Consider the following 26,131-nt stretch of genomic DNA (forward strand, 5'->3'; position numbering starts at 1 on the left):
CTAATGAGTGCCAGCTCTTGTAAACAGTCACATTTCCACCTTTATTTTTCTTTTTTCCTGAGTGCCAGCTCTTGTGAAGAGTTCAGTTTCCTAATGAGTGTCAGCTCTTGAGAACAATTCCTTTTTTCCATTTTCCTAATGAATGCCAGCTCTTGTGAACAGAGTCCCTTTTCCATCTTTACTCTTCCATTTTCCTAATGAGTGCCAGCTCTTGAGAACAGTCCCTTTTTTCCAATTTCCTAATGAATGCCAACTCTTGTGAACAAAGTCCCTTTCCATCTTTACTTTTCCATTTTCCTGATGAGTGCCAGCTCTTGTGAACAGAGTCCCTTTCCCTATAAAGCACCTGTTACTTGATTGCCAGTCAGTGTGCAGCAGCAGAATCTTTAGGATTTTATGATGACTATTTTCATTGGTGGATCCCTGTAACAAGCCGGATAAAGGAGACATTGTAGCCAGTGCAGCTGCATGTTATGATAATGAGGCTCCTCCTTTTTGTATTTCCTATAGAGAACCCCTGCACTGTGGCTTGTGACTCACGAATGAGCTGAGAAGCAGCAGGCAGCAAGTGCACCCTCCCTCCCTTATTATTATTATTATTCATCCCAAGCTGCTGCGGCTGCTGGAACGATCAGCCGTGGCCATTGCAGAGCTAAGTGCAGGAGATCGCTGCCCATGGGCTATAGAATTACACACAGGAACTACAACTCCCACACGCCTTTGCTGCAGACTCGGAGTGAGTGGGGGGTGGAGCTGTCCATGGAGTGACGGGAGGGGGTTTTGTAGGCAGAGCGGGGGGGCTTATGTGAGCAGCAGGGTGGGTTGTGCTTGAGGCTAATAATAAGGCTTGTGTCACACGCACTTGGATGAATTATATGGCTGAGGCGCAGCAGTGCGAGGAGCTGTGGGAGATACAATGTGAGCTCAGAGCGCAGCCCCAATCATCCCCGTGCCATCTGGACGCAAGGAGTAGCTGCAGCAGAGCCGGGGTCGGGCTCATCATCATGAGACGCAGGAAGATCGCAGTGGCTGCTGCTTTCTGTCTCTCCTTCTTTATTGGCACTTTGCTCAACTTGCTCTGCGCCCCCGTCGGGTTTCATCACCATCAGGAGCAGCGGCGACTCCAGGATGAAACTGACGCCGCGTCTTTGCGCCCATTGCTGCAGCAGCTGCGGGAGCGCTACGAGGAGGTGCTGCGCTACAGAGACCACCGGGCGACCCCTCCTCCGACCTCGGCGAGACTTCTACGACCCCTGGAGAGACGTCTTATGGACCTGGCGCAGCCTCAGCCCAAATGGGAATCCAACAAGGTGAAGAGGGGCAGCGTATCCCCAGCGCTGGGCAACAACAAAATAGATGTGTCACTGCGCTCTCCCCGGCTGGGCTGTCAGGACATCAGAAACGGCAGCGACGTGCGCTACTTGGGCTCCGGTTACACCAAAGCCGTCTATAAATCGCTCCTCAATGGCAGCGTGTCGGTGGCGCTCAAATCGGTCGATTTCGGGGGACACGACATCCAGAATTGTGTCAGGCACTATGGGACCCTAGAGGACTGCTACAGGCTGGCTTCCTTCAAGATCCTCAAAGAAATGATCCTACTGCAAAGGCTTCAGCACCCAAATATATTACAGGTAACCCTAGGGCGCAAGGCGGTGAGCGCATATCACCCTTCTTAGGGCACAGAGATTTATTTGCGACAAATCGCCTCTTCTTCGGGCGACTAATCTCCCCGATCTGCCTTCCCGCCGGCTGGAATCTAAATCGGCAGTAGGGTGGCACTCGGAGCGATTCGTTTTCCAGAGTCGCCTCACAAGGAAACTTGGGACGACTTCGTAAAACGAATCGCTCCGACTGCCATCCCCCGATTTAGATTGTAGCTGGCGGGAAGGGAGATTAGTCACCCGAAGAAGAGGCAATTTCGACTAAATCTTCCCGTGTGTCTCTGCCCTTATAGTGCAAAATTTTGCTGCTTTTATACATTTTATATCAATTCCCAGGTTTTGCTTATGTTGTAGTCTCACTCATCTGGGGGGGATAATATATAGTGAATAAAGTACCCCTCTTGTAAAATATAAGGATATTATAAGTTACCAAGGAGTTTCATGACCATATAAAAACACGAGGCCGAAGGCCGAGTGTTTTTATACAGGTCATGGAACTCCGAGGTAACTTCTAATATCCTCATATTTTGCAACTGGGGGTACTTTATTTATTATAATACACAAATTTCAGTGAGTCATGTGACAGAAATGACATCAGAACTCACCGTTTATAACTGATGACATCAGAACTCACCGTTTATAAGGATATAATTTACAGGATATTCATGTCTTTTGTGTATTATACCCTTGTAATACACAAAAGCCATAACTATCTTATGGCTGTATATCCTTATAAACGGTGAGTAGTGATGTCATCAGTTATAAACGGTGAGTTCTGATGTAATTTCTGTCACATGACTCACTGAAACGTATGTATTATAATAAATAAAGTACCCCCATTTGTAAAATATGAGGATATTAGAAGTTACCTCGAAGTTCCATGACCTGTATAAATATATTAAAATATTTTCTATATTTTTTATGGTCATGTAACTTATAATATCCTTATAAATTACAAGAGGGGGTACTTTATTCACTATATAAAATCAGACCCTCCTGCGGCCCTCTAGCACCAGCGGAACCCTATGTGGGCACAATATTATTATAATACACAAAAGCCATGAATATCTTGTAAATTATATCCTTATAAACGGTGACTAGTGAGGTCATCAGTTATAAACGGTGAGTAGTGAATGTCATTTCTGTCACATGACTCACTGAAACTTGTGTATTATAATAAATAAAGTACCCCTAGTTGTAAAATATGAGGATATTAGAAGTTACCTCGGAGTTCCATGACCTGTATAAAAACACTCGGCCTTCGGCCTCGTGTTTTTATATGGTCATGAAACTCCTCGGTAACTTTTAATATCCTTATATTTTACAAGAGGGGGTACTTTATTCACTATATTATTAACATGTATTTATATAGCGCCGATATATTTCTCAGCGCTGTACATATGCCGGCTGCTGTCATTTTAAACGAATGACAAAAAAATTGTACACTCCAAAAATAAAAATAAAAAACCTTTATGAAATAATCACATTATAAAAAAGCCCAACGCGTTTCAACCACAAAGAGTCGTCTTCATCAGGGGGGAAAATCTAGAAAACGTGGCAGTACATTTTCCCTCTGATGAAGACCACTTTTTGTGGTTGAAACGCGTGGGCTTTTTTTGTAATGATTATTTAATAAAGATTTTTTATTTTTTAAGTGTACAATCCCTTGTTTTTTTTTTTTTGTTTAATGGATTTGGGGTAGTTTCTGGGCTGATTCCAGTGGCTTGGAACCTCACTTATTTTCTTAGGATGAGACGCCATTAAGTAAACTTTTAGTACGTTATGGAATTATTAATTAGAGAATTTTCAAGTGGTCTTCATAATTTATTAATTTTTTAAAATAATTTTTAATTATTTACCTTCTACCTCTGACTCTTTCCAGCTTTCAACGGGGGGGGGGGGATTCACTGACCTAAAAAAAAAAAAAGCTACATAAGGCTACAAATATTATTGTTTTTTTACTACTCGTCTTTATTACTCATCTTCCTATTCAGGCCCTCTCCTACTCATATTCCCAGTCTCTTATATAAATCGATGCACGGTTGCTAGGGTAATTTGGACCCCAGCAACCAGATGGCTGACTTTGCAAACTGGAGAGCCGCGGAATTAAAAGCTAAATAACTCAGAAACCACACGTAATAAAAAATGAAGACCAATTGCAAACTGTCTCAGAATATCACTCTCTACATCGTTTCTTAAAGGTGACCAAACCCGTTTGATACCATTTTAGGGAAAGAGTGGTTGGCATAACTTGCCCTTACCTTTCCTGAATGTAGGAGAGACATAGAATAACACAAGCTGGAGGGCAGCACATTGCTCCTTAATTGTTCCTAGCATATGTTAATATTCAGGCAGCCTGACACTTCATATTCTTTTATAAACAGGGTCCAGGGTGCTGTGTCCAGCCGTGATACAGAACAGTCATAGTGCTACAGCGAATATCATTTAATTGCACATGCCTTGTGTGTGCTTTACATATGAGACACATTGGGAGTCTGTTGGTGCCCATGGATTGTACATTAATGATACTTATTGCTGGGGGTTCGCCTATTACAGAATAAGGGGGTAACATTTCCTTAATAAACAAACACACAAAGTAATGCTACTCAATCCTCATTGCTTTTTGTAGCGTCGGGGGCCGACTGTGACTCAGGTCCGATCCATACTCCCAAACATATTTCAGCAACACTCCGATATAGTGATCATTTCATTTATTTGTACAACAAGTGAAGCAACGTTTCGGGCTTAACCAGATTTTTAGCAGGGTCGTGCACACTCGCTGGCCTGGTACAATTTACTATAGACAAATGTAACACAACCGGATACTTAAATAATCAGCCCTGAGTGAGTTGGTGCCAAAGCCCAAAGGGATTCCGTCTTGGCCGAGGTGCGATGCCATTGCCTCTGCTCCTCCTGTGAATTATGATTTCTATACACTCCCTGCAGGCTTTATTTGAGGGTGACTAATGGTGATAAAATGAGGGGGAATGTGTTTACCTGTAAATGGAGCTGGAGCTCAGTGTGTCTTCTTGACAGCACAAATAGTGTGTATCGTCAGAACGAATAACAATTCTATAAATATTGTCTACCGTAATTACCTTTTCCCTGGGAAGAAACAAGCATGTTATTGTTAAGACTTGCCAGGCCAATCTGACCTCCTATCCCAATCAATTAATATTACGTGTGACGCATTTCAGCGCATAATTTGTTTCCGAAAATGAGCCTATGATTAAGTGCACCCTTTTGGCACAAAACGCATAAGGCTGCTTTTTGTGAGTTGCTTTCTCTTTAAATAAACCTTTTATTTTTGATGGTCCGGTTTGTATCAGCCTGTGCAACAATAGGAAGAGTAGACTTTCCTCCCAATCTGACCTCCTATCGCAATCAATTAATTCACGTATGACGCATTTCAGACCCTAACTTGCCTCCAAAAACAACTTCTCACCTTTGACTATTGCTCTTTCAATATAATACAAATATTCAAGTAGATACTCCATCAAGGATAATGCAATACAGATATGGGATCCGTTATCTGGAAACCCATTACCCAGAAATCGCTAAATTACAGTAAAGCAGTCTCCCATAGACTCCATTATAATAAAATAATACAGATTTTTTAAAAATTTCTCTGTAATAATAAAACAATACCTTGTACTTGTTCCAAACTAAGATATAATTAATCCTTATTGGAAGCAAATTCAGATTATTGAGTTTTATTGAGGGAGTTATTTATTAAAGTCCGAATGCCAAAAAAATTCTAGTTTTTTTACTATAAGATCCAAATTTTTAGTGGAAAAAAAACTTGAATTTTTCGAGATTTATTAAACCCAGAGGATGGAAAAAGTCAGAATCTGAAAATCAGGCATCTCTGACCTGCCGAGGTTGTATGTAGGTCAGTGGGAGAGGCCCCTATTCTATTTGGAAGTTTATGTGGTCTGAGCTGGAATTAGCCCGACTATTTCTGACTTTTTGGGCAGAAATCCGAAAGATTCTGGCTTTTCGGGAAAAAACTCAATCCGGTTTTCGCTCGATTTCATCACGTTTGTCCCCAATCCGATTAAATGTAGCTTTTTAAATAATAAATAAGGTCAAATCATGGATTCTAGTTAAGTTGGACTGTTTTTTATTTAAAAAATGAGAAAAATCCTGATTTTGATAAAAATCCCCCTTAATGAATTTTTTAGTAGACTTAACGCATGATGATCCAAATTACATAGATAGATAACAGGTTTCATAACTGTAGTGAGAAACCACAAATTTACCATGTAAATCATTCTAGAAAGACTTTTATGAAATATTTAAAACATTGTTTAGCTAAAATCTGGATGATTGTTTCCTATAAACTTTCAGCGCCTGCCTATCATTCCTCCTAATCGGAGAATATTAATACTAAACTCATGTTTGGAATTAGGAGTCTGGGTCAGGCCCAGTGGCACAGCCACAGAACGTGGATTTTTGGTTAATGACATAAAATAATTTCCATTCATTCTGGCGAAGCAGAAACCCACGCCGGGGGAATATGTTAGTTCCATCGTCAGACGAGCTTGTTAATATGTCATTGCTGTAAGGCAACAATGGCTCCTAACAGAAAACAGACAGATAAACACAATTTTATGATAGGCATCTACAACCAGCATTGAAAAACATCCCTGTGCTGCGGGCTCACGTCGCTCCCCTCTATTTGCTTCTGCATTTTCTGCTGCAGCCAATGATAGGGGGAGACGTTCATTAGAAACAGATTACTGTTCATGAACTCAGTGCTGAGCAATTATGTCATAAATTAGCAGCAACTTGTCTCCATGTATAGAACCCGGTGGCCCTTCTGCAGCCTCCGGAATTCCAGGAGACGTTAGGTTTTTTTGGGATAAAAGGCGGTGTTTTGCCATATTTTTTTTCTTAATTGTTTTTACAAATCAGAATTTTTCCTTTTGATAATTTAAACAGTTTTAGCTAAGCAAATATATACAAGTATGGGACCTGTTATCCAGAATGCTGGGGTTTTACCAGATAAGGGTTCTTTTTCCATAATTTGGATTCCTTAAGTCTGCTACATAATAATAATGTAATTAATTAAACCAAACGGGATTGATTTGCTTCCAATGAGGATTAATTGTATCTAAGAAAAGGAAATCATTTTTAAAAATGGGAATTATTTGATTAAAATTGAGTCTATGGGAGATGGGCTTCCTGTCATTCGGAGCTTTCTGGGTAATGGGTTTCTGGATAATGGATCTTATTATACCTGTACAGGATAATCCCTTAGGATAATAATAGTAAAGATTTTATCCTATGATATAGAACAGATAGAACAGCTGCTTTTGCACCATGGACAACTGATTTAATATGGTTTATGCACAGTAAGTAGCTATTTAATAACCCCCAGCCAGAATCCATGTATTATATATATATATATATATATATATATATATATATATATATATATATATACACACAAATACAAGAGGTCCTCTGCACTCAACCCATTATCAATATATTTAAGACAGCGACATTTTGTGCATACTGCTACTGAAAATGCCTTACCCTTTAAACAAAACAGGGATTGTTTGTCCATATATTGCAATATATTTAAGCTGGCCAACTACGTCAAAGTCATCCCATATCTGGCCAGTCCTATGCTCAATTTTCATCTGATTCATTAAGAATTCTATGGTTTAATTATACATTTTATAAAAGGGACGAATACGTTTTACCTGCAACTTACTAGCTGCTTTCAAAGTAAAACTCCCAAACTTGGCTGCCCTTTTATTAGACACCAGTGGGATCACCTGACTATAGTTGGAGGGGGTGGGAGCTACAACATAGAGCTGGTCACTGCTCTTGTAGAACTATAACAAACAAGGGAAAGTTGTGCTCACCACTAGTTTTTAAAAACATTAGGCGGGGGTGCAATGAGGGTGTGACCACAAAATACATATAGACAAATACAAGATTCCTCTGCACTCAACCCATTATCAATATATTTAAGACAGAGACATTTTGTGCATACTGCTACTGAAAAATGCCTTACCCTTTAAACAAAACAGGGATTGTTTGTCCATATATTGCAATATATTTAAGATGGCCAACTACGTCAAAGTCATCCCATATCTGGACAGTCCTACGCTTAATTTTCATCTGATTAATTAAGAATTCATTTTGCTTCATTATACATTTTACAAAGAGAGAGAGAGAGAGATAAATGTTATAACTATCTTTATACAGCACTGACCTATTCTGCAGAGCTTTTATTATAGAGCTAAATTGCAGAGAGGACAATTGATAATGTCTGTTCTATCACTTCTCAAGTCTCTTTTCTTCTTCACAAACCTAAAATATTATGCACATTTGTGCGAATAACACTATGTATAATAATAGCCCTAAAGGCAATACTGGTATGGGATCTGTTAACCGTAAACCCGTTATCCAGAAAGCTCCGAATTACAGAAAGACCGGCTCCATTTCAACCAATTTATCCAATTTTTTTAAAATGATATCCTTGTTCTCTGTAATAATAAAACAGTTGCTTGTACTTGATCCCAACTAAGATATAATTAATCCGTATGAATACTCACTGTACTGACAGGTACGGGATCCGTTATCCAGAAACCCATTATACAAAAAGCTCCAAATTATAGGAAGGCCGTCTCCCGTAGACTCCATTTTAATCAAATCATTCAGATTTTCAAAAATGATTTCTTTTTTTCTCTGTAATAATAAAACCGTAGCTTGTACTTGATCCCAACTAAGATATAATTAATCCTTATTGGAAGCAAAACCAGATTATTTCATGTTTAAATATATATATATTTTTTTGTAGTATGGAGATCCATATAATGGAAAGACTCCTGATCCGGAAAACCAGGTCCCAAGGATTCTGGATATATACATTTAGTCCTACGAGTGGATACAAAAAGTGTCTTTATGTAGCACAGAACTGACAGTTAGAAAGAGAGAGAGCAACACCTTGGGGGTTAGAAGCACACCCTGTCTTTTTTTTTCTTTCTGGTTTTTGCCAGAAGCTGTTGGCTCTTTTACAGTATAAATTATGCAAGATCTGTTTGTATGTAAATCCCCAGTAAATGAGCTGACATGCAGAGGGTGAAATGAATTACAGACATACTTACGCCTATAGGCCCTACGGCCTTAACCAGATCAGGAATCAGGGTATAGAATGTATTTGTCTTGTAGTTAAACATTCTGCCATTCTACATTAAACCTGTAAAGCTCTTTATATGTGATTTTATAGAGTCTGCTGCAGCCTTAGCTTATTCATAGCCACTCTGTAGTCTCATTATTTCTGTTCTTCCTTCTTTGCATTAGTTAGAGAAATAGCGCGGCACAGACAGGGTTAAGCAGCTGCCCCTGTACCTTTTTTATTTTGAAGAATCCCCTCTTTGCTTCCCAGCTTGTCGACATTGCTCCGGTTTCCCGGTTTCCTACATTCCTTTCCAGAGGGGGTATTGTGATAGGCAGGTGTGCCTCCATTAAAATGGAAATGTATTTACTCGGGAGGCTGGTTCATTAAAGCAGATTAAATAATGAGGGGCATTTGAGAAGAGGGGGGGATTTGGGTCAGTGATTTATTGTTACACGAGGTTTAGCCGGGGCCGCTAATTGCCTTCCACTTGTTCTGTATCAAATAGTCAGGGATGGGCTGTTGTGTCAAGCTGCTCTCTGCTTTCTTACGTTGGAAGGGGGTCCTTCACTTTTACTCCTGCGTTTCACAGGGAATATTAAAGAGAAAGAAGCGTATGCCTTTCCTTCCATTCTGGACCCTTACTCAATCACTAGATCGGCTGCAGCCCATAGCCATAGGGAAAGGGGGCAGAATTCAAATAAATATATATACATATACTGTATATGCTTCCATTTGTCCACATTCTAAAGCGATTCAACAGAATTCTTAATGAAATCTCTAACTTCCATACTCACAGCTGAGTCATTTTTTGATGAGCAAAACTTGCCTGGAACCGAAACATCGATTAACCCCAATAAATAACTTCACTTATTTACAAGTCCCGCCAGTGCTCCAGGGATTTGGCTGGTTTATCATTCAGTTATTTTCAACGGTAGTTACCACATTTTGATTTCACAATACCTGTACAGGTATGGGATTCATTATCCAGAAAGCTCCGAATTACAGGAAGGCTGTCTCCCATAGACTCTATTTTAATCAAATGATTTTCAAAACTCATGATTTCTCTGTAGCAAAGAAACAGTCCCTTGTATTTGTTTCAAGGGATATAATTAATCCTTATTAGAGGCAAAACAATCTTATTGGATTTATTTGTAAGTAGACTTAACGTATGGAGATCCATATTATGGAAAGATCCCTTATCTCGAAAACCCCAGGTCCCAAGAATTCCGGTTAGTAGGTCCCGTACCTGTACTTTTTGTACGATTAGGATTTGCATGAGTCCAAAGTATTGAGCCAAACTTACAGGGGGTTATTTATGAAAGTCCGAATGCAAATAAGGCAAAAGTATAAAGATTTTTTTACTATAAACACTGAATTTTAAGTGGAAAAAAACTAGAATTTTTCGAGATTTATTAAACCCAGAGGATGGAAAAAGTCTGAATCCGAAAATCCTCCATCTCAGATCTGCCGAGGTTATATATTAGTCAATGGGAGAGGTCCCTGTCCTATTTGGAAATTTTTGTGGTCTTCACTGGAAATACCGAGAAAATCCGACTTTTTCTGAGTTTTCGGGCAAAAATCCGAAAAAAACAGAAAATCTTTTCCCTGAAAAGTCAGAAAAAATCAGGCAATTCAATAAAAAACTCAGAAAAAAATTGTACGGTTCGGATTATGACAAAATTTTATTGAGTTTGTCGCCGTTAGTATCGCACTGAACCAATTAGCCAAGAAATATCTCCAAACACTTATAATTCTATTGGGCAAAATGTTGGTGTAATGAAGTTTTAACTAAAGACAAATTTGTTCTGTTTATGGTGGGAATATATACGGTACAGTATAAAATTCTCCCACTTTATTCTTTACGGTTAAGAAATACCTTCCCACCTAAGTTTCTATGTGGGCAGCCCTGGGAAAGCCGTGAGCAGTTGCAGGATTGGGAGCAGGGTCGGACTGGGGGGCCCAGGGCCCACCGGGACTGCTGGTCCAGGGCCCCCCGCCCCCCTACTGCGCCGCTCGAACGCCGCCATGCGCGAGCAGCGCTTCTCGTTGAGCAAGCGGCGACGCGATGCGCATCACCGGAAACTTTTTCAAAGTTTTTATACTATTAGAGGTGGTCTGGCCCGGCGGGGGCCCACGAGGGTCGGGGCCCACCGGGTTTTTTCCCGGTGTCCCGCCGGGCCAGTCCGACACTAATTGGGAGCAGTGATTTTACAGGTATGGGATCCCTTATCCTGAAACCCGTTATACAGAAAGTTCCAAATTACGGAAAGGCTGTCTACCATAGACTCAATTTTATCCAAATAATCCAAATTTCTAAAAATAATTTCATTTTCTCTGTAATAATAAAAAAGTAGATTGTACTTGACCATGATATAATTAATCCTTATTGGAAGCAACACCAGCCTATTGGGTTTATTTAATGTTTACATGATTTTCTAGTACACTTAAGGTATAAAGATCCAAATTACGGAAAGATCCATTAACTAGAAAACCCCAGGTCCCCAGCATTCTGGATAACAGGTCCCATACCTGTACAAGGCTGTTGTGTGAGTAGCAGAGGATAGAAGGGTACCGGTCTATATTCTCTCCCCAGCTCATGATGAAGAACATTCACCTTAGATTTTTGGCACTTTAATTACAGTGTTTGTGTAAACTGGGTGTGATCTGCGCTGATAATCTGCTCTCCCCGAGTGGGTGCTGAGAATCCTCTTCAAATAAATTAGAAACAATTGGGAATTAGCAGCGTTTTGAATTGAAAATGACAATACAACCAGAGCAATTGTCCCTTGCATTCCCCTATGGTAACGGGCTAACGTGTTTGCACTGGATCCCAATTAGGGTTGCCACCTGTCCGATTTTGACCTGGACAGACCAGTAATTTTAAGGGCTGCCCCGTCAAAACAATTCCCCGATTGCCGCATCATAGACCCACCCCTAAACATCACCACCCCGCCCCTCTACATCATGGTACCACCCCTCAGTGTCACACCCCGCCCCCTGCCCTGGTCACCACTGGGAGAAAAGGTGACAACCCTAATCCCAGCAATGCACCAAGCACTGAATACATTCTGTTTTTTATTTATTAAATTTATATATATATATATATTGAATAAAGTACCCCCTCTTGTAAAATATAAGGATATTATAAGTTACCAAGGAGTTTCATGACCATATAAAAACACGAGGCCCAAGGCCGAGTTTTATTATACAGGTCATGGAACTCCGAGTTAACTTCTAATATCCTCATATTTTACAACTGGGGGTACTTTATTTATTATAATACACAAGTTTCAATGAGTCATGTGACAGAAATGACATCAGAACTCACCGTTTCTAAGGATATCATGTACAAGATATTCATGGCTTTTGTGTTATATACAGTATATATATATATATTAACCACATATTTATTTTTTTACCATATATGGTTCTTGCTGATTGTCCGATCCAAGTGGAAAGTGAAAGAAGTTAAAAATAACTAAATATCTCTGACAGATGTAAGAATTCAGCGGTGTCATCCTGTCTGGGTCTGGAGCACACGGGACTAGCAGGATACCAAGGGTTTTGCTGGGGGGCCGTGAGCTATAATGGCACTTAAAGGGACACTATACCCCAGAACAATGTGGGTCTCTATAAAAAGATATTGCATAAAACAGCTCATATGTAAAACCCTGCTTCATGTAAATAAACCATTTTTATAATAGTACAGGCAGTCCCCAGGTTACATACAAGACAGGGTCTGTAGGTTTGTTCTCAAGTTGAATTTGTATGTACAGTAAGTTGAAACATAAACATTTACTTATAAAATGAAACAAGACAGATGTTTGTCTTAACATAGTATTTATTATTACCTTTCTGTGCTCTGCAGTAGACAACACACACCAGAGGGGATTAGGGCAGGTGGTTTATTATAGTCTCTGGGAAGGGAGTGTGACTGTGGGATAGCAGGTATAGTAGGGAGAGATGGTGCCTATAGTAACAGTGGATAATAGTCTCTGGGAAGGGAGTGTGACTGTGGGATAGCAGGTATAGTAGGGAGAGATGGTGCCTATAGTAACAGTGGGATAATAGTCTCTGGGAAGGGAGTGTGACTGTGGGATAGCAGGTATAGTAGGGAGAGATGGTGCCTATAGTAACAGTGGATAATAGTCTCTGGGAAGGGAGTGTGACTGTGGGATAGCAGGTATAGTAGGGAGAGATGGTGTCTATAGTAACAGTGGGATAATAGTCTCTGGGAAGGGAGTGTGACTATGGGATAGCAGGTAGAGTAGGGAGAGATGATACCTATAGTAACAGTGGATAATAGTCTCTGGGAAGGGAGTGTGACTGTGGGATAGCAGGTATAGTAGGGAGAGATGGTGCCTATAGTAACAGTGGATAATAGTCTCTGGGAAGGGAGTGTGACTGTGGGATAGCAGGTATAGTAGGGAGAGATGGTGCCTATAGTAACAGTGGATAATAGTCTCTGGGAAGGGAGTGTGACTGTGGGATAGCAGGTATAGTAGGGAGAGATGGTGTCTATAGTAACAGTGGGATAATAGTCTCTGGGAAGGGAGTGTGACTGTGGGATAGCAGGTAGAGTAGGGAGAGATGGTACCTATAGTAACAGTGGATAATAGTCTCTGGGAAGGGAGTGTGACTGTGGGATAGCAGGTATAGTAGGGAGAGATGGTGCCTATAGTAACAGTGGGATAATAGTCTCTGGGAAGGGAGTGTGACTGTGGGATAGCAGGTATAGTAAGGAGAGATGGTGCCTATAGTAACAGTGGGATAATAGTCTCTGGGAAGGTGGGTATGGGGTGTAGTAGAGAGGGAATGGATCTGCTACAGTGGGGGTAAAATCCTTACTGTAAGTTCTTGTTTCTTGGTTGCACTGTACAGAGAAAGAGAGATGTAGCTGTAAAGTGGGTGTTTGAGTTTCCCAGTAATTGCCCATCAGATGTTATGACATGAATATAACATGGAATGTTACTGGACTGATCTGTGCAATGCTGTTGTTAGTAAAACATGCCGACATCCGTTACACATCTGCCATTCACCACTCTGTTGCCCCCTCTCCTCTGGCTTCAGCCCTGTTCACTTTTGCAGCCGACGGTCTCTGGTGTGAGAGAGAAACTGAGGGAGGTGAAGTAATGGAATAGCCTTACCATGTCTAACCCTATCAGAGAATTCTTGTCCGTGATCATATTTGACATTTACAACATTCTTCATACTTTTCCATATTCTGAACCCTTTATAATGGCACCTAATATTTTGCTGCACATTTTTTGTCTGCTGTTCATAAGAATTTAGAAAGCAGCGTGGGGATCAGAAACACCCAGTGGTGTAATATTACTGGGGATGCACCGAATCCAGGATTCAGTTCGCGATTCGGCCAGGATTCGGCCTTTTTCAGCAGGATTCGGATTCGGCCGAATCCTTCTGCCACGCCGAACCGAATCCTAATTTGCATATGCAAATTAGGGGCAGGGATGGAGATTGTGTGACTTTCTGTCACAAAATATGGAAGTAAAAAATGTTTCCCCTTCCCACCCCTAATTTGCATATGCAAATTAGGATTCGGTATTCGGTCGAATCTTTCACAAAGGATTGGGGGGTTCGGCCGAATCCGAAATAGTGGATTCGGTGCATCCCTAAAAATGACAGTGCAGGTATTTGATCCATTATCCAGAAAGCATTCTGGACAACAGGTCCCATACCTGTTTATATTTAAGCCAAACAAATGATGTAAAAACAAAATACTGCTAATTACAGCCACATTTAAGTGATAAAATGACAGTTTCGCACTTCATGGGTTTTTGATATTTACACCTGGAATTTAAAAGCCATATTATGAGAAATTGGCCTGGGTATTTCTTCTAAAAAAATTACGATGTTGTTCTCATTTGCGTGGAAGGTAGTATTAGTTATAAATAGAAGAATATTTTGGAAATGTGATCCCATGCTGTTGCACAAGGGGCGGTGACAGGTGGGCGGGGTCTGCCTTTCTGCCCCATTGGTGCTTTCCATTAGAGGGGTGGTTCACCTTTAAGCTAACTTCTAGTATGATATAGAATGACTAATTCCAAGCAACTTTTCAATTATCCTTCATTTTTTCTTATTTTAAAGTTTTTGATTTTTTTGCCTTCTTCCTCCTTGAATTCTTTCAAATGGGGGGGGGGATCACTGACCCCCATCTAAAAAATAAAAATGCTGGGTAAGGCTACACATGTATTGTTATTGCTGCTTTTTATTACTTATCTTTCTATTCATATCCCGGTCTCGTATGCAAATCAATGTATGGTTGCTAGGGTAATTTGGACAGATGGCTGACATTGCAAACTGGAGAACTGCTGAATAAAAAGCTAAATAACTCAAAAACCACAAATAATAAAAAATGAAAAACAATTGCAAATTGTCTCAGAATACCCCTCTCTACATTATACTAAAAAATAATTTAAAGGTGAATAACCCCTTTAATTAACATTATGAGGTGTGACAGGCGGATGGGGTGTTTTTATTGCAGCGTTTTTTTCTGTAGGGCAACAGCTACAGCCCCATGTGCCATAAGCCTTAGAATTCATGTGTACTGAAAAAGAAATAGGATCTGTTGCCCCGTTCATTAATCTGGGGGCTGCACTTTGCCCCCTGGGAAAAATTGGAAAGCTGTTTGGCGCTGCTTTGAAAGTATCTCTTTAAAATACCAGAAGATCAGATAAAAACGTATTTCGTGTAGGCAGCCCCTGCAAAGTGATTTCTCCAGTATATCGTTTTTTTGTTTTGTTTTTTCTACGTAAAAGGAAAAGCTGCGAAATGCTGTTTGGGTGAAGTGTAAATTCAATAAAAGAGGACAAAGTAAGTGGTGCTCATATGTTTCACATTATGTAGTGAGAGTCCTTATAGTGAGAGCGTTTGAGAAAAGGATATAATTGGGGGGTTGGGCAGTAGAAGAGAATGATATACAGGTGTGGGACCTGTTATCCAGAATGCTTGGGACTTGGTGTTTTCCGGATAAGGGATCTTTCCGTAATTTGGATCGCCATACTTAAAGTCTACTAGAAAATCATATAAACATTAAATAAACCCAAAAGTATTGTTTTGCTTCCAATAAGGATTAATTATATCTTAGTTGGGATCAAGTTCAAGCTACTGTTTTATTATTACACAGAAAAAGGAAATCATTTTTTAAAAAACAATTAATTATTTGATTATAATGGAGACCATGGAGATGACCTTTCCGTAATTCTGAGTTTTCTGGATAACGGGTTTCCGGATATGGACCCAATACCTGTATAGAACAGATCTGCCAGGCTGAGTGATTGTGACATCACTGCATCATGACTGTTGAGCCATTCTGACAGAAAGAAAATGCAGGGTCGTGTGTACCTTCGGATTCCCGTGTCCAAGCCATCTTTGTCACGGGAGCTTGCTATCATTTCAGCACATGGCTAAGCTCTGTAAATAAGTCAATCAGCACAGGTAAATCTTTTTTTGTGACTTTGTATTAGTAACTGTCCTGGCGCAATAAGGGAACCTGCAGTTTGCCTATCCTTGCACACACTCACAGAATTAGGGGCAGATTTATCAAGGGTCGAATTGAAAATTCGAATTTGGGTTTATTCATGGGGCAGATTTATCGAATGAATTTTCGAATGAAAAAATTTGAGTTATTTTTGTGTACCTCGACTAGGGAATAGTCCAAATTCGATTCGAATTTGCAAATGATGCAAAAATTCGAATTTCGAAATTTATCATGTACTGTCTCTTTAAAAATTTAAATTCAACCATTCACCATCTAAAACCTGCCGAATTGATGTTTTAGCCTATGGGGGACCTCCTAGAACCTATTTGGAGTCAATTGGTGGACTTTGAAAAATCAAAGTTTTTTTGGGGAAAAACTTTGAATCGAATTTGATCGAATGCGCTATTAATTCAATTCATACGATTCTAATTCGGCCGAATACGGACCTATTCCATCGAAAACGGACCTATTCGACCAAAAAAAACTTTGACTTAATTTCAGTTGGTCTTTTTGAATTCAAATTTTGAAGTTTTTTCAATTCAAAATTCGACCCTTGATAAATATGCCCCTAGTGTAATTTTACTAGGGAATAGTCCAAATTCGATTCAAGTTTAAAAAAAAAAAATCGAATTTTGAAATTTATCATTTACTGTCCCTTTTTGAATTCGAATTTGACTATTCATCGTTTAAAACCTTCCAAATTGGTGTTTTAGCCTATGGGGGACCTCCTACAATCAATTCGGAGTCGTTTGGTGGACTTTTGAAAAGAAAAATGTATTTACATTTTTTTTGGTGAAAAAAACTCGAATCAAATTCGTTAGAATTTTGCAGCTCGATCCTGTTCACCCGTTTTTAAAAAATTAAATTTTTTTTAATAAATTTCGATTGGACGTTTTTTGTTTTTTTTTTTTTGTAGAATTTCAAGTTTATGGAAGTTGATGGGAGTTTTAAGAAAATTCGACTTTTGATAAATCTGCCCCAAATACACTGATGTCACACACACACTGATACACATACACAGTGATACACATACACAGTGATGACATCTTAATGAGGTCTTTTATTTTGTGTTTTTGTTCCGCAGTCTTGTCTGCCTTTGTGCAGAATGCGACCTCTGCATTTTGCCTCTGAATAGGGAGAGTTGTGTCACTTTCACTTGTGCTCGTGTGGAATGTCGAGTTGACATGAAGCGTCTGGCTCTGTGGGGCTGGTAGACACATTCAATCACAAGGCAGCTACTATTGTTACCCAGGCTATGAATGTACATTTACACATTTGTATTGTGTGGCGCTGGCAGGGAATTCAACCTCCACAAACACTGACTGAGTACACAATCCAACACACACACAGTGCACTCGCACATAGCAGCCAAGAATGTTGGATTTCATCACCCCCCCTAAAGAATGTTACACACTGTTGAGTGTTCTACGTACTCTGATTTACCACCTCTGATGCCAGCTGAACTGTAACTACCACCATACGCTCAACATACTACTATAGATCCCGAGTTCTGCTTTATGGTGTAAATGCAAGTATGAGACCTGTTATCCAGACCTGGGGTTTTCTGGGTAAGGGGTCTTTCTGTAGTTTGGATCTTCATACCTTAAGCGGCAGATTTATCAAGGGTCGAATTTCGAAGTAATGGAAGTTTTTTCTAAAAAATGAAAAAAAAAATCGAATTTAAAGCTATTTTTGTGTACTTCGACTAGGGAATAGTCCAAATTCGATTTGAATTTGAAAAAAAAAATTTGAATATCGAAATTTATCTTTAATAATTCAACTTCGACTATTCGCCATCTATAACCTGCCGAATTGCTGTTTTAGCCAATAGGGCACCTCCTAGAACCTATTTGGAGACAATTGGTGTACTTTGAAAAATCAAAAATACGAATTTGATCGAAAACAGCCTATTCATCCAAAAAAAAACAAAGATTTTTTAAATAAATTTCGGTCTTTTTTTATTCGAATTTCGAGAAAAAAAATATTTGAAATTCGACCCTTGATAAACGTGCCCCTAAAAGTTAAATTAAAGGTGAACAGCCCCTTAAAAATACTTTAATATGAGAGAAGATTCTGTTGAAGACAAAGACACAGAGAAGCCTATGATTGAGGGACCTGTTCCCGAAACACATTAGGGATCAAGCAGCTTGCTGTAATAAACCTTTTTATCAGAAGTGCCGTCCAGTTGCTTATTCCGGGATGAAAGACACAGAGAGGTTTATTTATCAACACTGGGTAAATTTACAGCATTGAACCCTTACAAGCGATACTCAATGACGTCATAATTTTTTTAGCTTAATGATGTCACTAAGCTTAAAAAGACAAAAAAGCTGAAACGTGTGTACTTCAACAATAAATTACCCCACAAAAGACATTTTGAAATAAAAGCATATTAAAGGTCACCTTGTGCATGTCCTTGCACCCCTCCGCATTTATGGGGTCTCCTAATTGATCTTCAATAGCTTGTGTTTAACCGTGGGTTAGAGTCCTGCAGCGGGTCATGTACCAGCGGATCACCCGCAAAAACCTGCGGTACCCTGCGGGTTGCAGATAGAAGTTTCGGGAGCGGGTATAGACGCGGGTCGGTGGTTCTCCCGTTTTGCGGGTCGGCGGTTCTCCCGTTTTGCGGGTCGCGGTTTGGTTCGCGGGTCTTCTCAATAGCAAGTTGAAATCCTTTTTTTCTGATCACGAAGACTTCTAATGATGTCACACTTCCGGTTTACAATGACAGCACTTCCTGTTCCTTGATGGTCATCGGGTTGCCGATCGGGTTGCGGATAAGGTATTTGCGGGTCGGGTAGCTGGTCTTTGGGTTTAACAAATTGGTTCCGCGCAGGACTCTACCGTGGGTTCATTTTGATCACACTCATGTTATAATTATTATATGGCAAAATGCATTCATCAAAAATGTGGGTAATTTGGTAAAATATATATTTTTTTTAATTTCTTTTTTTTTGCCATTTAAAAAAAATCATGAAAAATGTCAGTTTGTTTAGGCATTTGCATACACAGTAGAACGGCTGGTCGGTGTCGCGCCTTCGTTTATCTGGGAAATGCAAATTAAATCTCCTGTTGCGTCGGCGAGGAAGCAGGGTCATGAGTTTAACGCTTGTCTCTGGAATGTATCCTTGAAAAGCAAGAAACAAAGTCTATCCAGTTTATATTTTACAGTTTATTTATATTTTATTTTTTTTCTCTTGATATTCAGTAAATCACATAAATATGGGCATTCTTTCTATGCCTGGTGTCTGTATATGGAGCTGCCATGCTGGTTGTTCCGATCTATACCAAATCTCATGTCTCAAGCGTGGGTTCTCTTTATAACGTATTGTTAACTGTGAGTCAAACAAATTGCTTATTCTATTGGTTATTTCTGCGTCCATGTAAGTGCAATTATATTTCAGAATTTGAATAGTTTGGAGTTGATTTGCTGGAAATTCTTTTGCCATTCTGTTGTCTTTAATGTACAATGGTGTACCGTGAGGAATAGGTCTCAGGCATACACTCCAGTTCTCCCATTTTTTTGCAGGGAAAGCGAAGGGAAAATAAACAAGAAGAAAATGTGCAGAAAATATCATGCGGTCTTGCTACATAGACCCCAGTCCAAGGGTTACCAAAAAAAATGTGTGAAGTGAGGCGGCCTGCAAACAATGAATGCAGTAGCAAAAGTCATTTAAAAGCCTAACGCATTTTGTGCCAACTGGGCACTTACTCATAGGCACCTATGCCAACGAGCTTATGAATAAGTGCTCAGTTGGCATGAAATACGTTACGCTACTGCATTCAATGTGGGCAGGCCTCCATACTTCACTTAAAGCGAGGGGTCCGAAGTGGGGTGAAACTAAAAGGCGGGAGGGGTTTGGGTAGACGGGTGCATTTCTGGACATAAGTTGGTGTGGTTTGGCACTAACCTGTCGTAGATTTATTAAAATTTGAGCTTGTGTTTTGTTCCCCATGACTCCAGAAAATCCAGATTTTTAAATACCAGTTTTAACAAAAACTCCAAACAAATTTCCAGGTTTATCAGCTGAATAAAAAAATCTCAAAACGTCAAAGATTCATCAGCTAAAAAACATGTTAAGCTTCATATAGAAGTCAATGGAAGGTGTATTTTAAAAATTCAAGCTTGTAATGAATGTGTAAAAATACTCGAACCAGTGTGATTTTTCTGCATCTGCATGAGATCGTGTTTTTTTTCCCCAATTAAATTTTTCGGCAAATTTGTAGCTCTCAAGATTGAGATTGGGCTATTTATTAACGTTCGAATGCCAAAAACTCAAAAAAAAAATTTTTTTACTATAGAATCCAAATTCTTAGATGCAAAATGTCAATGGGAGTGGTCCCTATCCTATTTGGAAGTTTCTGTGGTTTGCGCTACAATTAGCCCAAAAAGCTGACTATTTTGGACTCTATGGGCAAAAGCCTGAAAAAATCAACCGATAAGGGACAAAACTCAAAAAATGGTGCAATTCAGGTTTTTTGCTTGATTTGATTGAGTTTTCCCCTGATCCGATTAAATCATGCTTTTTAATAACAAATAAGGTCAAATCATGGATTCTAGTTTGGTCTGACTTTTTTTTTTAAATCAGAAAAATTCAGATTTTGATATTTTGAAATAACCCCCTCAAAACACAGTTTATTTAAAAAAAGAACAGTTCTGCCAAATGAATTCTGCAAAAAAAAGAACTAAATCCTAAATTTTACTCTAAATAGATACTAAATTTGCAGTAAAATGTTGACATACCAGATAATATTTTCATTTATTTCAATCCAAAAAAATAATGATTTTTACTTGAGATGGAACAGATTTACATTCCTATTTCATTCAGAACTTCAGAGATTGAACCAAACGCTGAACATGCCCGGCTAATGTTACAAGGTGTCATGCATCATTATAAGCTTTAAACGTCTCCGCTTGATTTGTAGGGACCTCTTATGCTGGCAGAGACTTCCTTTTTTGGATGTTAGGCCTTGCGAGCGTTTGTGATTGCATTAGAATTACATAAAGGAAATCTTAAGTAGTGTTACATAAAGGAAATCTTTACTAAAGGGGGGGTTCTTTTCTATCAGTAGAGTAGTTAATTCTTTTTCCTTTCATTGGAGAACCGGGATGATTTCAAGCCACCAAATCAGGTCCACCAAACCTCCAAGCTCCAGGTTCTAAAACTGCATTTTTTTGCTGCATAAAACCTGTAAAACTACAGTATGGAGCAGATTTATCAAGGGTCGAATTGAAAATCTGAATTTTTAAATTTGAATTTCGAGTAAATGTAATTTGACTAGGGAATAATCCAAATTAGATTCGAGTTTAAAAAAAAATCAAAATTTATCATGTACTGTCGCTTTAAGAATTCGAATTCGACTTTTCGCCATCTACTATTCGTCATTTGTGTTTTAGCCTATGGGGGACCTCCTACAATCAATTTGGTGGACTTTTAAAAAAAAAAATGGACATTTTTTTTTTTTGGTGAATAAACTCGAATTGAATTCAATTCAAATTCGATTTGAATTTGCAGGTTGATCCTATTCACCCGAATTTAAAAAAAATCAAATTTTTTAATAAATTACAATTTTTTTTTTTTTTGAATTTCGAGTTTATGGGAGTTTTTATAAACTCCAATAAACTCTAAATTTGACCCTTGATAAATATTCCCCTGAGTCTAGTTCCTTACTACTTTCTTACTATACATATACTATACAAAATACTTACCAAGTAACCAGAATTTTTCTAGGATAGTCCAGTCAAATGTTAAGGAAAAGGGCTGGGGGTTTAGAGGTAGGTAAAAAGCGTATCTAGGCTGAATGGGTTGGATCGGATGGTGTGAATGGTCTAAAATCTTTTATTTTAAAATTTTGGCAACTACTCCAATTTATTGCTTTTACTCTGGAGTTGGTTAAAGCAACTTCCATCTTCTTAAAGGTAGAGGTGGGATTCGGACGGTAGAGGGGTAAAATATTTTTTGCTTTACTCTCATATCATAGAGGTTTCAGAATCACAGCCTACGCACCAAAAGCACTTGTTTATTTTAATTTGGGACTTTTTGTTTACCCGGTTTCACTGGAAGTACATTTTTTCCCCTTTTTTTCCTCTAAGGGGCAGATTTACTAAGCTCAAGTGAATTTTCGAATTTAAAAAAGTTCGAATTTCGAAGTAATTTTTTGGATACTTCGACCATCGAATAGGATACTACAACTTCGAATTTACTTCGACCTCGATTCAAAGTAAAAATCGTTCGAATATTCAACCATTCGATAATCAAAGTAGTCTTTTTTAAAAAAACTTCATACGTCGCCAAATTAAAGCTACCGAAGTGCAATGTTAGCCTATGGGGACCTTCCACCGCACTTTTCGACGTTTTTTTAATCGAATTGAAATCCTTCGATCGATCGCTAAAAATTGTTCGATTCGAACGAATACGCTAAAAGTCCTTCGAATTCGATATTCGAAGTCAAAGGATTTCAATTCGAGGGTCGAATTTCAAAGTTTTTTTCACTTCGAAATTCGACCTTTAGTAAATCTGCCCCTTAGTATTTTTACATTAACAATACCCTTCTCTATCCTTATACTGTGCATAAAAAAGTATTTAAAGAAAGTCAAATGGTGTATTTGCTGTTACATTAAGGCAAAACCGACCAGCCTAATTGGGATGGCTTAAAATTGGCAAAGCTTAGATTTATATTAATTAAAGGGATTTTCACTGGGTCAAACAAAGGTCCAAATTGTTGTGGATGATATTTCCTTCACTTTCACGGTACTTGATAACCTTGATGTGGCTGATTTAAACAATGTAAAATTCTTTAAATTTGACTTTTTTTTTAATTATTTTTTCTATTTTAGCTTTATGGTTATTGTTATCAAGACAGCAATGATATTTCAGACACATTGACCACCATCACTGAACTGGGTTCACCACTGGAGATGATTCAGCTGTTACAAACCCCTTGGGAGGACAGATTTCGAGTAAGTGATGAATGTTTTAGTGAAGCTGTTGTGGAGCAACAAGGAGTTACAGTGAAGGTGCAGTGATTCTAAAGATCAGCAACATCAAAATTTGATATTTCCATATTGTATTCCTTAGAGGATAGGTATCACTGTAAATACATAACATTCTTTTCACGTGTTTGGATTTAAGGGGGAGCATTTATTTTGCCTTTTTGCTACAAAAGAAAATTCGAAATGGAAAACTAAAGGGCTGATTTATTAACTTTAACATGACGGGGCAGATTTACCCATGTTTAGTGTAATTCGACTTGGGGATAGTTAAAATTAGATACAAGTTTTTTAAAACAAATTCCATTTTTTAATGTACTGGCCCTTTAAGAAATCCAATTCGTCTATTCGCCACCTTAAACCTGCCGAATTGCTGTTTTTGCCCACGAGGGACGTCCTGGGATCAATATGGAGTTGTTTGCAACCTTCATGAAAATCGATTTTTTTTTTTTATTCAAATACGATTCGAGTTTGCGGGTAGATCCCATGGTCGTTTTTTATTTGAATTTAGAGTATATGGGAGTTTTTACTCACTCCCATGAATTCTAAATTCGACCCTTGATAAATTGACCCCTTAATATGTGAGTTTTTACCACAATTTCCACACATTTTTTTTGCTCTAAAATACATAAACTTGAATTAGGGTTTCCAAAATTTGATTGTTCAAGCTTTATTTATTAAGCGCAAAAATGTAAAAAAAATTGAGCATCTAAAAGCTGGCAAGTAGCGACGGGCGTATTTTTTTGGTCAGCCATGGATTTGCAGTGAGATTTCGCATTTTGCCATCTGCAAATAAAATTCGATGTCACAAAAAAAGTCACGCGACTAAGAACCCCCTTGATAAAAATGTCAATTAACTTAAATGCATTTGAACAAAAAAAGTCTTTAATGCATTTGGAGCGAAAAATTTGTTGCGAAGCCCATTGACTTCAATGTTTTTCCCGAATTTTTCTTTTCCGCTATTTTTCCGGCGAAGCAAAACGGGACAAATTTGCTCATCACTACTGGCAAGTTAATGTAGAAGTCAGTGGTAGTTGTCCTAGGCAAAATTCAAGTCATTTTTACAGTTCCTGTTTATGGGGGGAAAGTTGGTAGATGAGTAGAATGTGATTGCACTGCATTTGATTTTTTTATTCACATATTTAAGTGCATATTCGGAATTAAAAAAATTCACAAATTGAAATTTTCATAAATAGGCCTCTATGGGGCAGATTTATCAAGGTTTTTTTTATGGTCAAAACTGTCAAATTCAACTAGGGACTTATTCAAATTCGATTTGAGTTTCTCAAACAATTCGAATTAGATTTTTGAGATTTATCGTACACTGGCCCTTTAAAAACTCGAATTCAACTATTCGCCACCTAAAACCTGCCAATTGCTGTTTAAGTCATTGGGAGATGTCCTAGGATCAATTTGTAGTTGTTTGCAGCTTTCCTGACATTCAAGTTTTTTTTGGAGAAAAAAACTAATCGAGTTTTCAGAATTTGAATCAAATTCAATTCAAGTTTTTGGGTCCTATTCACCTGAGTTTAAAAAATTAGATTTTTATAATAAATTTTGATTTGTCAAATTTCGAGTTCATGGGAGTTAATGGGAGTTTTAAAAAAAACTCACATGAATTTGAAATTTGACGCTTGAGAAATGTGCCTCTAAATGTTTTAGAACCAGAAAATATAGGAACTTGAAGTTCAATGAAAAATACATGGAAAATAAATAATTTTTAAAGTAACATTTAATGCATGTGTGACATTGCCCTAAGAAAAAAATATTGGCTAGTCCTGTTCGAAAGCATCCAACATTTACATATTTTACAAATTAAATGTATTTCTTTTTTTTTACTTCATTAATTGATATGGTTGCTAACCAGTCTTCATTCTAACCAGTCAGTGAACATTTTAGAAATTTTATTCAGCTCTTGTGATATTCCAAACTTTATCATTTACTATTTGAGTTTATGATTTTAGCTGAATTTCTAGAGAATATATACAAAGGGCATTTATTTGAAAGGTAGGTTTCGTGGGAAACAAATGCCTACTGCAACCGATTTTGTTTATAATAACTAACTAAATAACGTGTACAAAACTAGAGCACTGCCTCCATAGAACTCTTCTTCGAATATCCAATTTCTCCCTAAGTTGATGTATTTCCTTTTCAGATTTGCCTGAGTTTAGTTCGCCTCTTGCATTACCTGGCGCATTCTCCCCTTGGTTCTATAACGCTGCTGGATTTCCGGCCGCGCCAGTTTGTGGTTGTCGACGGTGAACTGAAAGTTACTGATCTGGACGACGCGAGCATGGACGAGACCCCTTGTATCAGCCACACCGATTGCTTTTTGGAATTCCCAGCTAGAAATTTTACACTTCAGTGCTCAGCTGAGGGTAAATGTCAAAATATGAACGAGAAGAGGAACCTCTACAACGCCTACAGGTAAGTCATGGTAATCGATACTGATCATTGGAAAGAAACGGGTAAAGTCACCTATAAAACAAACCTCTGTTCTTACACTTCAGGGGTTATTTACTAAACTCCGAATGCAAAAATCACAAAAATTCATGATTTATTTTATAACTTTTAAAAAATCACAAATTTTTCGGAATTTATTAAACCTTGAGGATGGAAAAGTCAGAATCTAAAAATCGACATATAAGTCAATGGGAGAAGTCCCAATTATTTTTTGATGAGCTCTGGGTTTCATGCAATACCCAGACGTTTTCTGATGAAAATTCCGAAAAAATTGTGAAAATCGGATGAAAAAATCGTGAAAATCTAATATTTTACCGCAAAGTAAATTTTCGGGAACATTTAGGGGCAGATGTATCAATGGTCGAATTTCGAGGGGT

At 38.5% G+C, this 26,131-nt stretch overlaps 1 protein-coding gene across 3 annotated transcripts in view; it reads left to right on the forward strand.

The window, feature by feature from the left end:
• Window positions 1-578: 578 nt before the first annotated feature.
• pkdcc.2.S (protein kinase domain containing, cytoplasmic S homeolog) overlaps window positions 579-26,131 on the forward strand; it is a 44,478-nt gene continuing 18,925 nt past the window's right edge. The window contains exons 1-3 of one of the 3 annotated variants that reach the window (XM_041564276.1): window positions 579-1,631; window positions 23,139-23,261; window positions 25,447-25,720. In XM_041564276.1, the coding sequence (XP_041420210.1) occupies window positions 867-1,631; window positions 23,139-23,261; window positions 25,447-25,720 (1,162 nt within the window). In that variant the 5' untranslated portion in view covers window positions 579-866. The remainder of the gene's footprint in view (window positions 1,632-23,138; window positions 23,262-25,446; window positions 25,721-26,131) is intronic. The other 2 variants (XM_018265025.2, XM_018265023.2) reach the window with 2 other exon arrangements.

This window comes from Xenopus laevis, chromosome 5S, assembly GCF_017654675.1.
Source record: "Xenopus laevis strain J_2021 chromosome 5S, Xenopus_laevis_v10.1, whole genome shotgun sequence".
NCBI classification, from domain to species: domain Eukaryota; kingdom Metazoa; phylum Chordata; class Amphibia; order Anura; family Pipidae; genus Xenopus; species Xenopus laevis.